General features: G+C 41.4%; 1 protein-coding gene across 1 annotated transcript in view; it reads left to right on the top strand.

The window, feature by feature from the left end:
• Window positions 1-14,711, top strand: part of MGMT (O-6-methylguanine-DNA methyltransferase) — a 461,907-nt gene that overhangs the window by 381,467 nt on the left and 65,729 nt on the right. Inside the window, exon 5 of the mRNA XM_044298325.1 lies at window positions 12,306-12,445. Within this exon, the coding sequence (XP_044154260.1) occupies window positions 12,306-12,445 (140 nt within the window). The remainder of the gene's footprint in view (window positions 1-12,305; window positions 12,446-14,711) is intronic.

Raw genomic sequence — 14,711 nt, 5'->3', positions numbered from 1 at the left:
CTAACCCGCATAGTAATGTGCACGTCCCCCTACTGAGCTGGATGAGCATAGTCACACATGCTCAGTTCCATCCTTCAACTACCACCAGCCGTATCTACGGTTAGAAGCTGTGACAAGAAGAGAGATTTGGCAGAAAGGGCATGTCCCCTGAGCTGTAATAGGGAGAAAGCTGCAGCAGAAAAGCCCCCCCCCTTCTTAGCTACTATAGAAAGAACTGCAACCGAAAGGATGCTTCCCCAGAGCTATGATAGGGCAGAGCTGCAAAAGAAAGCACATGCCGCTTACGTAGAGATGAGCAAATAGATTCTAAAATGTAGAGAATGAAGAAATGGAGGGAGATAGACAGACAAGAATATAGATCGATATTTCCCGACAGTTGGGGCACATGCTATAGTGCCCTTTGATTGTCCTTTTCTGACTTCAATATAAAGAACTGATAGTTAAATAATGATTACTAGAGTGAATTGAATTTGACCCACATTTTTAAAAATTCGTCTTGAAACTGAATGTGATTTTTGGGCTATTCAATCCAGGCAAATTTCTCAAAAAGACATTCGCCATTTTTCAGATAAGGAGACAGAACAGATGAAGGAGGATCACACGACCCTAGAAGGCGTCTCTGTATGCACCCATTTGCTTCCAAAAAGCAAACATTTTTTAGGACTTAAAAAAAAAGTCTGAGTGTGCAGTGTTTTTAATGAGGCCGTTTGTTACCACCAGCCATGCATTTGCATAGCTATATATGTCGCTGTCACTTAAACGGGTTGTACAGGATCCTAAAAAAAATATAATTTACTTGTGTAAACCCCATCTAGTCTCCTGCAGAACATAATAGTTTATCTGTCAACTTTTCCTGAATCTTCACTTCAATCTCCATGCTTCCATTACGCTCCATAACTTCCAGGCTGTGGACGTAGATGAGATACTTTCCATACTGCTGTGTGCTGCGAGATCAGGCAACTACTACCGCTTTCCTGGGGCTGAACTCCACCCACTACACCCTCCATCATCCCCTTGTTGTCTTCTCCTAATGTTTCCTCCCATGTAGCTTCGATATGACAGGAGGTGAACTTCACCTGTCCTGCTTGTGGTTTGAGATCATCGACCAGTCCATTTCTAGATCACATGGGTCTGACATCACGACCGTTCGACTGGGAATTCTAACAGAGGACATCATGGGAGGCCTGATCGTGATGTCAAAAGAAATACAGTCTCCACCGGGGGAGCAGTCATGTGAACACATGCGGGCTGCCATCTTTTCTCACAAGTCTGGCGATGGACAGGTAAGCCTGTGTCGGGAGCCGGTCTGAAATCAAATGCAGTCACCGAGAGCAGGCAGTTCTGAGAACAGCTGCCGGGGGCCTTCATCGGGCTGTTCTCGGAAGTGCCTGCTCCCGCTGACCGCATTTGTTTCAGACCTGCACAGGTAAGGGCTTACCTGTGCCTCGCCGGACTTGTGAGAAAAGATGGCAGCCCGCATGTGTTCGCGGGCGAACAATGCGAATTGGCCATCACTGGTCTTCAGTATTAGCCAAAGCAATTTAATAATTGTTGCAGCTGCAAGACCTGGTTCCCTGTCTGTATGAAGTGCATGCTCCTATAGTCCATTGTGGGCATAGTCTTCATTGTGCTGTAGTCTGATATAGGTAAAATACACGCCCCACAATGCTCTACCATAGTACATTGCATTATACGACTTTGATTTGGTGATAGAGTAACATAGAAGATTGTTCAGGAGAGGAGAGAGGGGGGCTGGAGCCAGAGTCCTTGGACAGATTTAGGCTACTTTCACACTCGTGTTTTGGGTGGATCCGTCATGGATCTGCAAAAATGAATCCGTTACAATAATACAACCGCATGCATCTGTCATGAAAAGATCAGTTTGTATTATCTGTAACGTAGCCAAGACGGATCCGTCATGAACTTCATTGAAAGTCGGATCCGTTTTCTATTGTGCCAGATTGTGTCAGAGAAAGCGGATCCGTCCTCATTGACTTACATTGTGTGCCAGTTTGTGGCTCAGTTTAGTCAAGCGGACAGCAAAACGCTGCATGGTGTCCGCCTCCAGAGCGGAATGAAGACTGATTGGAGGCAAACCGATGCATCTTGAGCGGATCCTTTCCCATTGAGAATGCATTAGGGCAAAGCTGGTCCGTTTTGGAGCGCGTGTGAGAGCCCTGAACGGATCTCACAAACAGAAAGCCAAAAAACGAGTGTGAAAGTAGCCTTAGCTGGAAATGGTATTTTGCAACTTGCTGTGTATCACACACAATTACTAATAAAACACTGTAGCAAAAATGCTTTTTAGCCAAAAATACTTTTATTTTTTTTTAAATGGTCCCAAAAGTGTCTATAGCCTTTAAAGGGGGCAATATACTTTATAAATAAAATCCAAAACAGCACAAAAATGCTATACAAAAACAAACACTACTCACTACACCTCTTCTAACTGCAGCTGATCCAGCACAGACACTCCAGTGGCCCCTCAGTCTTTGTTTACAAGAGGCCAGCACGAGGCTGAATATAAAGTCCAGGTATCCAATAAAATCGATTTTCCAGTATACATGATACAGAGATACCCAAAGCTTTGGAATTAATTATAGAAGGTCAAATCAGGAAGCTGACCATAAACACAAGATTTTTATGCCCACATTATTGGAAGTCCAACTGTCCTCTGAAGTTTCCTTTTAGGGGAAAAGGGGATCTGACTAGTTAGATTTTTAGACTTTTTTGGCAATCACTTATCTCCTCACTATAAACATAGCAGTATAGGTATGTTACATTGTTTGACCACTTTAAAAGAATCCAGGCTGAATCGGCACATAAGTGAGTGTCGTGCCACAATAATCAGACATGTACCGTTCAGCTCACCTGAGCTGCTTGTCACAAGGCTCCTTGCTTCTGGACTATTTAGATATCCCCCCACCATGGCCACTGCTTCCATGGAAACCAAAATGATTCTGGACACGTGGTTTAATCACGTAACAGGTTTCTTAAATGAGAACTCACTTTTTATTTGTTAATTTTTGCCTATATTGCTAACTCACTGTATTTTGTTGAAGACATAATGTCTCTTCATCTAAAGGACTAGGAATGCTGATATATAGTAGGTGAGTGCATACAGTCATTAGCTGCAGTCATATAAACCTCCTGACTGTACTATCTGTGTGTGCTGACTCTCCAGTGTACAGTAGCTCTATGAGATGCGCTTCACATTAGTCTCTCTGCCTCCTGCATATAAGAGCTGGAAAGGGAGAGAGAGATGACAGGGCAGAAAAGGCATACAGGCTCAAGCTGCATCAAATAGGAGAACATGGAGACCATGCAGTGTGACAGAAGAACAGCTCTGTGTCACTTTTATGTTATGGCTGCCCGCAGATGTCACAGAACAGTGCAGTGTGGTGAGGCTCTGTACCCTCGGTCTCTGCAAAGTCAGTCATGATGGAAAAACTAGAAGTCATTAGGAAAGCCATATCTGAGGGAAAGAAGGAATCATGATGGTAGACAGCACCCACAGAAGGCCTACACAAGCGCCTCTATCGTATTATTTTTAATGGCTTATCCTGCACTATATGCAAAAAAATAAAATAAAAATTAATTATGTAGTGTGTCTTTAACCATCCACAGCCACAACCTCATCTGCTGGACAGCAGTTTGACTGATCCAGCACCTACACCGAAGATGATGCGGCCATGGACGGGTTAAAAAGCAGTCACATGATTAAGCCACGTGACCACCTCCATTTTAGTTCCCATGGATAAGGCAGTGGTATGTTTATATAGCTGGAGGCCTTGTGACCATCACCTCGAATAAGCTGAAGGGTACATATCCCATTACTGTGGCATAGCATGGACTGGCCCAGGAGGACAACGAAATTGTGCAAATGAATCATTCAGCCAACAACCTATATGATTTAAGAAATGCTTTGGGCTGAACATATATATTTTTTAATCTGTGGTCCAACGTCTCAAGAAGAGCTTCATGCCACAGAGATTCAAAATCCACATATAGAGAATCCGGATGTCAATCTCCACCCCACCTCAGGACTTGCACCAGGCATAACACTGTGTATTAGGTTTTCCCAGAATGATACTTTAAAAAAACTTGATATAATGTCTTCATATTGGTCTTGAGTTTTTACAGGTTGGCACAAATACCTGCCTGGCATAACCATCCCCTCTACTGGTCTGTCTTCATCAGAACAGATGTGGCAAGGACCTGTTCTCTCTATATATGTTCCATGTTGTGGTTTTCATTAAGTTGTCACTTCGTTTCCCCTACACAGAGATGAATGAGAGAGCAAACAACTATGCTGGAGACCCATCCGGGATAGGAGCTGTTTTAATTTGCCACTTTGCCAAAATATTTCATTTATGCTCCTGGATAGGGGCCCAGTTGGAACCATTAAAATAGCCTTTGGGGCAATTTATTTAAACTGCATCCATTGATTTCTTCCACATATGGAATGAACTCCACTGTTTAGGACTTTTTAATGATACATTGAGAAAGGGGAGGTGGCCGGGGACAACTGCTGCCTATCTCCTCAGATCCCCTGTCAGTGTGAAAAGAAACATGGCTAAACTTTCGTTTTACACAGAGGGTCAAGTAATTGGGAAATGATTCTTTTGACATCAGTAAAGATTGAAGAATATCCAGAGTAAGGTTGCTGGATAGTTTTCCTTTTGATCCGTAGTCAATTTCTGTGTCTCTGTTTGCTTACACTACCTGCCAAAAAAGAGAGCGCCAGACTTGAATGTCAATTCCTACTGATTCAGCAACATTTGCCAAACCAGCTTCCAGGAACATGGGGCTAGAATCATAACTGTACATTTCCCAGAACCCTGAGACTTCCAAACACGTTTGGCTAGGAGCAAACATCAGATCTATCAACTGGACATTGAATTACCAGATACATAGTTTTTCAGACCATGTGTTCAAATTATGCTGCAATGTACAGTTTCAAGAAAAAGTTAGTGAACCTTTCTGAACTACCTGGATTTCTGCATTGGTTGCTAATAAGATGTGGACTGATTGTTATATGAGTCACAGACAAGCACAATCTAACTGAACTAATAACACACAAACACATCTATCATTCAGTATTATCGCTAAAATATCCACATTGTAGGGAGAGAAAGTAGGTGATCACTTAAATTTAATACCCTTTTAGCTGCAGTCGCCTCTCCCACATGCTTTCCGCTGCAAATAAGACTGACACAAAGGTCAGGTGGAGTTTTGGACCATTTCTCCCTGCAGATGTCTTTCAGATCATCAATATCATCTCGATAGGACTTAGGCTTGGTCCTTCCATAAACACACTTTTCTTCTTTTTCAGCCGTTGTTTAGTTGATTTACTTGTGTTTTTTGGGTCAATGTCTTGCCCCCTCCCATGTCTCCTCCGCTTGGAGTAATGGATTGCTGACCTTACATTCTACTGTAAAATGTTTTCATACACCTTAAAATTCATTGTTCCATCAATAACCAAACATGTCCAGGCCCTGATGCAGAAAAGCAGCCCCAAATCATGATATTCTCTCCACCATGCTTCACAGTTGGGATGAGGTTTTGGTTTGGTGTTTTACTTCCAAATATAGCCTTGAGCATTTGTGCTAAAAAGTTCCACTTTTGTCTCACCTTTCCGTAGCATATTTTCCAAGAAGCGTTTTGAAACATCCAGGTGACTTCAGACAAACTTGACTCGGGCCGCAATATTTTTCTTGGACAGCAGTACCTTCACAATGCTCATTCAGCCAACTAGAACCTTATACTTTACTGAGAAGGAGCCACAGCCCCAAAACCATTCTTTCTTATCTGTTTCTCTGGTTTAGCTGATATCCCAAGTCATGTTTTTAAGCTTTTGAAGCAGCTTTTGATTTTATTACAGCACTCAGTCTTTTGGGGTATGAGTCTATCAGCATGACACATTTTGGCTTAGCAAGATTTGCCCACTATTCTTTGCAAAAGCACTCGAAATCTGTCAGATTGCGAGGACATCTCCAGTGCACAGCCCTCTTCAGATCACCCCACAGATATTCAATCGGATTCAGGTCTGGGCTCTAACTGGGCCATTCCAAAACTTTAATCTTCTTCTGGTGAAGCCATTCCTTTGTTGATTTGGATGTATGCTTTGGGTCGTTGTCATGCTGAAAGATTAAGTTCCTCTTCATGTTCAGCTTTCTAGCAGAAGCCTGAAGGTTTTGTGCCAATATTGACTGATATTTGGAACTGTTCATAATTCCCTCTAGCTTAACTAAGGTCTCAGTTCCAGCTGAAAACAGCCCCAAAGCATGATGCTGCCACCACCATGCTTCACTGTGGGTATGGGGTTCTTTTGGTGATGTGCAGTGTTGTTTTTGGGCCAAACATATCTTTTGGAATTATGGCCAAAAAGTTCAACCTTGGTTTCATCAGACCATAACACCTTTTCCCACATGCTTTTGGGAGACTTCAGATGTGTTTTTTGCAAAATGTAGCCTGGCTTGGATGTTTTTCTTCGTAAGAAAAGGCTTTCGTCTTGCCACTCTACCCCATAGCCCAGACATATGAAAAATACGGGAGATTGTTGTCACATTTACCACACAGCCAGTACTTGCCAGATATTCCTGCAGCTCCTTTAATGTTGCTGTAGGCCTCTTGGTAGCCTCCCAGACCAGTTTTCTTCTCGTCTTTTCATCCATTTTGGAGGGACGTCCAGTTCTTGGTAATGTCACTGTTGTGCCATATTTTCTCCACTTGATGATGACTATCTTCACTGTGTTCCATGGTATATCTAATGCCTTGAAAATGAGATCACTCTGATGCTTTGGATGCTTTCTGTGGACCATGGCTTTTTCTGTGGGATGCGACTAAGAAAATTTCAGGAAAGACCAACTAGAGCAGCTGAACTTTATTTGGGGTTAATCAAAGGCACTTTAAATGATGGCAAGTGTGTGCTGACTCCTATTTAACATGATTTTTAATGTGATTGCTTAATTCTGAACACAGCTACATCCCCAGTTATAAGAGGGTGTGCAGACTTATGCAACCACATTATTTTTTTGTATTTTTTGTTTTGTTTTCTTCCCTCCACCTAAAATATTTCAGTTTGTTTTTCAATTGAGTGGTACAGTTTATAGGTCAAATTAAAGGTGGAAAAAGTTCTGAAATGATTTATCTTTGTCTAATTTTTTTACAGCACAGAAACCTGACATTTTAACAGGGGTGTGTAGACTTTTTTTTATCCACTGTATGTGTATATATATATATATATATATATATATATATATACAATCAGGTCCATAAATTTTGGGATATCAACACAATTTTAACATTTTTGGCTCTGTACACCACCACAATAGATTTGAAATGAAACAAACAAGATGTGCTTTAACTGCAGACTGACAGCTTTAATTTCATGTTATTTACATCCAAATCAGGTGAACCGTGTAGGAATTACAACATTTTGCATATGTGCCTCCCACTTGTTAGGGGACCAAAAGTTATGGGACAATTGGCTGCTCAGCTGTTCTATGGCCAGGTGTGTGTTATTCCCTCATTATCCCAATTACAATGAGCAGATAAAAGGTCCAGATTTCATTTCAAGTGTGCTATTTGCATTTGGAATCTGTTGCTGTCAACTCTCAAGATGAGATCCAAAGAGCTGTCACAATCAGTGAAGCAAGCCATCATTAGGCTGAAAAAAACAAAACAAACCCATCAGAGAGATATCAAAAACATTAGGCGGGCCAAAACAACTGTTTGGAGCATTCTTAAAAAGAAGGAACGCACCGGTGAGATCAGCAACACCAAAAGATCCAGAAGACCACAAAAGACAACTGTGGTGGATGACCGAAGAATTCTTTCCCTGGGAAAGAAAACACCCTTCACAACAGTTGGCCAGATCAAGAACACTCTCCAGGAGGTAGGTGTATGTGTGTCAAAGTCAACAATCAAGAGAAGACTTCACCAGAGTGAATACAGAGGGTTCACCACAAGATGTAAACCATTGGTGGGCCTCAAAAACAGGAAGGCCAGATTAGAGTTTGCCAAACGACATCTAAAAAAGTCTTCACAGTTCTGGAACAACATCCTATGGACAGAAGAGACCAAGATCAACTTGTACCAGAGTGATGGGAAGAGAAGAGTATGGAGAAGGAAAGGAGCTGCTCATGATCCTAAGCATTTCACCTCATCAGTGAAGCATGGTGGTGGTAGTGTCATGGCGTGGGCATGTATGGCTGCCAATGGAACTGGTTCTCTTGTATTTATTGATTATGTGACTGCTGACAAAAGCAGCTGGATGAATTCTGAAGTGTTTCGGGCAATATTATCTGCTCATATTCAGCCAAATGCTTCAGAACTCATTGGACGGCGCTTCACAGTGCAGATGGACAATGACCCAAAGCATACTGCAAAAGCAACCAAAGAGTTTTTTAAGGGAAACAAAGTGGAATGTTATGCAATGGCCAAGTCAATCACCTGAGCTGAAACCGATTGAGCATGCATTGCACTTGCTGAAGACAAAACTGAAGGGAAAATGTCCCAAGAACAAGCAGGAACTGCAGTAGAGGCCTGGCAGAGCATCACCAGGGATGAAACCCAGCGTCTGGTGATGTCTATGCGTTCCAGACTTCAGGCTGTAATTGACTGCAAAGGATTTGCAACCAAGTATTAAAAAGTGAAAGTTTGATTTATGATTATTATTGTTTCCCATTACTTTTGGTCCCTTAGCAAGTGGGAGTCACATGTGCAAACTGTTGTAATTCCTACACCGTTCACCTGATTTGGATGTAAATACCCTGAAATTAAAGATGACAGTCTGCAGTTACAGCACATCTTGTTTGTTTCATTTCAAATTCATTGTGGTGAATAGAGCCAAAAATGTTAGAATTGTGTCGATGTCCTAATATTTATAGACCTGACTGTATATAAACATTTTTGAAGAACCTGTACCACAAATGCAGTGGAAATGGAGCCCAATAAAAGCTTGTATGTAGTATATTATTAGTTGTTTGTAAACCTTCTGTTTTTTTTCACACGCGTGAATAGCAATGAAAACTGATTGCACCCGTACAGAAAAAACGGAACAACTGAATGCAATCGCAGACAAAACTAACTGAACTTGCTTGCAAAATAGTGCGAGTATCACTGAACGCATCCTGAAGCAATTCATATCGTTCGTGTGAAAGAGGCCTTAGGCTTTGTTTACATTAGCGTTAATCTGGTCTGTTTGGGTTTCCATCTGGTTTAGTTTGCAGCACAGTTCTTCCTGTCGAAAATACCAAAACCCCAATGGATCAAATTAAAGTCAATGGGATCCTTCAAGATTTGCTGTATCCATTTGAGAAAAGGCATGGCAGTGCTGCCATGACTTCGTTGTAGACAGAAGCCATGACGCCAGTTTGATAAGAGCCATAGCCCATTGTAATCCAAAAGACTTCAACCTGATTCGGGTGCATTGGCCCCTCGGGAAAAAAACTCTGATTGTAGAATATCCCCGGGACTCCCTGACATGTATTTGCTAATTTTCTTTACAGTACAAGGATTACATTATGTAGGAGCCACATTTTTCGCCAACCTTGTCCGCTTTCAATAATGTTCTCTCCTCGAGCCGTATAGTTTTTTTGTTTTTTTTTATCTGTTCTATTGCTATGTAAATTAGATTCAGTGACATGGACATTACTTTCTGCTCTCTCTCTAACTCTTCTACTCTTAAATGATGTTTTTGGAACCATTCCCCTGTTTCTTGTAACTGTTACATGCTCCAGTTAAGTTTGCATAGACTTCTCATTTTAGTCTTACAGATTTCCCAAAGCCTAATTCCAGCCACCCTGCTGAGTCCGACATCCCTTTTCAGTCCCCCTGCAAAAAAAAAAAAAAAAGAACGAAACAAACTTACTAGCCGATTCCTGCCTGTGTTCAATTACCTCCATACCCTTCTACAAGAGTGCGCACCGACATAGAGATCTTCAGTGTCTTAATATTCCACTCTATGAATATTCACTATACAGAGGCAAGGTTTCTTATGTAAAGTGACAACATGCCGCCCCCCAAAAAATGCAATCTCTTCGAGAAGATGTTGCAGTACACAAAGCCATGTTTGCCTAAGGAAACTCTCCCAGCAATCAACGAGTAACACGGATGCTTCTGCTAATGATCCCAAAGCCGTTAATGTGGTTTCTCCAGTTAAATTGATTCATGAATTTTGAAGAGAACATTATCTAATGAATTTTCTTTGAATAGAAAGCAATTAAAAGGACAAATCAGTCTGATTAACCCCACAGTCAACCTACTGCCACACTCGGTGTACGTTTTGAAATTATATCATAGGAAAAAAACTAGAACAGATTTGCTATCTTTCTGCCCTCTGCTAATCCATGTAAATTAATGAACAAAAAAGTTAATTTCTTTGGTGACCTTCTTTTGGTATCACCTGGATTATGCTTATGTTTAATTTGCTTAATGTTATAATATTAAAGACTAAACATACTTTTTTTTTTTTTTGCCCCTTAACAAAGTGATTATCATTCCCTTCAGTCTCAATTTTTTTATTTATTTAACCAGCATGAAAAAGTGTTCACGAGCCTTCCGGGCAAACTTAAGTAACTTTGGTGGAACCTGAAGAGTTCAATGACATTTTTACTTCAATATAGAAAAATGTTAATGGATATAATTACTGAGATGTGGAAAGAAGTCGATGTCCTATAATAGTGGATAGCCCTTGCTATTAAAGGGCTATCCGCTACAGTACCAAAACACCAATGGTGTGAATGTGGGCTTAGCTTGGGCTACTGTTAAGTATCCCACAAAAAGGACCCGATGCCAGATTGCCTTTGTGAAAACCTTGTATTTTTATTTTTGTTGAAAGCCCAAATTGTTTACTAGGATGCGGTCTGATGCATGACCACTTCAGATGTAAAAGGGCTCAACCTATTCTCTGTTCCTCTAGGTCAGAAGGCCCTGCAAGGGTCTAGAACTAGTGGCCTCCTCACACTTACGCCATAACCCATCATTGCTCCGTCATTTGCATAGTCTGACGCACACACACACCTGCTCAAGCTCATAGAGTAGTTTTAGATCTGAATTCCCCCATAACGGAGAGCTGGGTTTGGGGGGTTTAGGAACCTATTGGCTACACACACCCCTAGACCTTCAGAAGAAACATAATTTAGGGCATTCTGAAAAATCCTGCGATGAACCAGGTGCAAAGTGAACACTCATGTTATTATAAAACATAATAAATGTGCCATCTGCAGTCAGCCGAGCATAAAGACTGGTGAGTATAGAGATTTCTCATTCCTTAGTAGCCAGATGGCCAGGCTAAAATATTGTGTACTCAATAGAGTGAAGGGAATGGTGTATGTAAGTTTGCCATTCCTAAATAATATCTGGATGACCACTTTTGTTACCACTCCTTACAGGTAGTCATTACAGGGGTTGTCTCATCTTAGACATATCGCTAGAATAATCTGGAATCTACACCCATTCTGGAGAGAGGTTTGTGTCTCAGAGACGGGTCCCACACCTATCTGACTTTGATGGCATATCCTAGTGAAAGTCTGAGATAATACAACCTCTTTTAACCAACCTGCACTCACTCAGGTCTAAACCACCTTGTGTATAGCATACCTTCTTGATCTCTATAGCCCCTTCACACCAAGAACAGATAATAACATGGTCTTAGCCAAAATGCATCTATCTCCATAATAGGGTTCCATACAGAGGCACGATATGGTCGCAGGCAGAGTGCCTTTTGGCAAATATTAGAGAGCCACATGGACTTGCCTCCATGCAACCTCTTTTTACATTGTTCTTCCATGTGCATGAAGCCCTACAGGAAACTGGCTAATAATCTGAGAGAGTAGTTGTAAGAGGCTGATACAGTACCCTACTACTGACCAGGTTCTTGTAGCTTCTAGTTCCTGCTTTCAGGGATAGGGATCACTTGATGAAACCTGGAATGGAGCGGCTGCCAGTCAACTGTGGCTTAGTCTGAATCCTCCAATTTGGTTTGCTCTCGGTTGGCCATTTTCTGGGTTGCATCTGTACAGCCGCAACCATTGCTCCATATTTCTTGTGATAGTGAGCCCTGGTGTACTCACTTGTACTTTACGTTTGTTAGGTGCTTACTTTGTTGTTGTTGCTCATTAAATTACTAATTACTATCTTCAGCACTGAAAATTGGCAAAAATAATTGCCCTAAACAAAGACCCTGTCAAAAATATACTTGTTAAAAGTATTATAAATTAGAGGACAATTTAGATAAAAGATGATTCAATACCCATATTCCCATCTATCACATGAGTGAAGGTTCTTCTGTCTTTTAGATTCATTTCAGAAGAGTGTACTGTTGGCTTTGCTTAAGAATGTGACGATGGGAAAGACAATCACCTACAAGGAACTTGCTGAGCTCAGCGGCAATGCAAAAGCGGCGAGAGCTGTGGGCGGAGCTATGAGAAACAATCCGGTAAGATAGAAAAACCTCTCGGATATGTTCATAACTCTCATTTGGATTTATGATTTCTAGAATTTTATGACACACACATATGTATTGTAATTAACTTCTATAGCATCTTGTAAATTACTTTGCAATTAGAGAGTATGCCATCTGTTAAATTTAAACCACTTAACATCATCACTTTTATTATAGCTGGGAACTAATTTCTCTGAGGAATCGACGTGCAGCCGGCACCAGTTTGTGTACTTATATAAACAGAATAATATACTAGTCCATTAATGGCCGGTGTAATTCATGGTTAATGTCTTGGTGACGTTATCCTGTACAAAAGGTAAAAGTGATTTCAATTGAATGGGGCTGAGTTGCAATACCAGACACTGCCTATGGATTGATTGGTGGTGCTGTTAATGCATAAAAGACCTTGTTTTGACCACTTTCTAGTAAAATCTTTTAAATCCTGGAAATTCTTGTGTTCTGTCAAAGAAACTTCTAAATATCTTCATTCTTTAAAGGGGTTGTCGAAGTTTGGGAATTTAGGGAATATTTTTAGGATAGGTCATCAATATAAGATTGGTAGAGTTCCCACCACGCTTCGGACCTCTACTGATCTGATATTGATGGGTTATCTTAGGCGTAGGCCATCAATTTGACACAGCTCGATAAACCTTCTAACCTAGGTCTTTAGCTTAAAGGAGTTATCCAGAGGATAGGTCATCAATATCAGATCAGCGGTGGTCAGTCACCCGGGACCCCTGACAATCAGCTGTTAGAGCCCCGCACTCCGTGAGTGCCGTGGCCTCTTTTTAGACCATTTGATGTAACCGTACATCAGTCACATGGCCTAGTTGCAGCTCAGCCCGATTGAAGTAAATGGGACTGAGCTGCAATACCAAGCACTGCCACTATACAATGTACAATGCTGTGCTTGGAGAGCTTCCAGGAGCTGGTTGTGCTCACCAGAGCTTCTTTGAGCGCGGCAGTTCCTTGCAACAGCTGATTGGCAAGGGTGCCAGGAATTGGACCCCGGCCAATGTAATGATGACCTATCCTTAGAATATCCTCATTACCTGGATAACCCCTACTGTCCAGAGATAGGATGTTCAAACAATGGACTTCAGAAATCACTGCGTCTATAAGACTCAAGTGGTCGGTGACTGTGGGGCTTACTCATGTGACCGTTTCCCCTGCCGCATCGCTTTCTGTGCAGTCACAGCATATACAAAAGGATTCTGCTACCTTTACCTGCACGTGTTGAACATGATTAGCTGCTGTTCAGCGCATGTGCAGAAGTGTTCACAGCCAGGAAGGCGGCTGAACAAAGTGCACATCTGACCAGTTCTCTTGTGCACCATTAATGGCAAGTCCCTACTTATACTGGGTAAACAAGGCCTACCGTTTTCCAGATAAACTCCCCTTCTAGGGTATGCAATAATTTCTTTTGATATTTCTTATTAGAATCATTGCTAAACAACCCTTAAAATTGTTTCAAAAAATAGAAAAATAGAGAACAAAAAAATTCTAAAAACAAAAATTCTGGATCGACAATTTTCGGATCAAACGCTGCCCGGCAGAGTTATTACAATTATTTGTTTTTATTTTTGAGTCTGTCTTGCGTCTTTATTGCCACCTTCTCTGCCACCCCCACCAAGTCAGGCCCTCGTTCCTGCTCAATTATTTTTAATTGTTGACAGATTTCACTCACACGTTTCACAAACCTTTTCAGCTCCGTCTGATTTCTCAACAAAAGCAAACTTGGCTACACCCGGGTGGCAACACGAGGCTATTTAATGGATACGATGTCCATTTTACATTAGTGACTCACCGAGGAATGTTGGCACTCGGCTGACCCACATAACCAGAGTGGGAAAAACTAAGTCCAGTGGGCAGCTTCCAGGGGAGAGGGATATAGACGTTGGAGATTTGCCACACTTGTTGCACAAAGAAGCCATGCATATGTTCCTACAGGAAAAGTACACGGGATTTAACAAAGGATTAAAATGAAAGTGTCAGTGCCAGTCAGTGAAAGCGAGAACTGACAGCAGCCGCAGCCCAACAGCACCGGCAGCATTTATTTCATGAAATAAATCCTACGCAATCTATGAATATTACGACATTTCTTATTATTCATGACCGTTAGATAATAAGTCAGAAAATAACTTGATGTCCTGTCATTACAATTCTTAGAAATTTCTTATATCTTGATGTCATCATATAATTGCAGTAGCCAAGCAATGCATTATACAGGTCTTGGTCATAAGATTTAAAATGATTTAAA

The sequence above is a fragment of the Bufo gargarizans genome, chromosome 6, assembly GCF_014858855.1.
Source record: "Bufo gargarizans isolate SCDJY-AF-19 chromosome 6, ASM1485885v1, whole genome shotgun sequence".
NCBI lineage: Eukaryota > Metazoa > Chordata > Amphibia > Anura > Bufonidae > Bufo > Bufo gargarizans.
The sequence above is the reverse complement of the archived record's forward strand: the minus strand, read 5'-3'. Positions and strand labels throughout refer to the sequence as shown.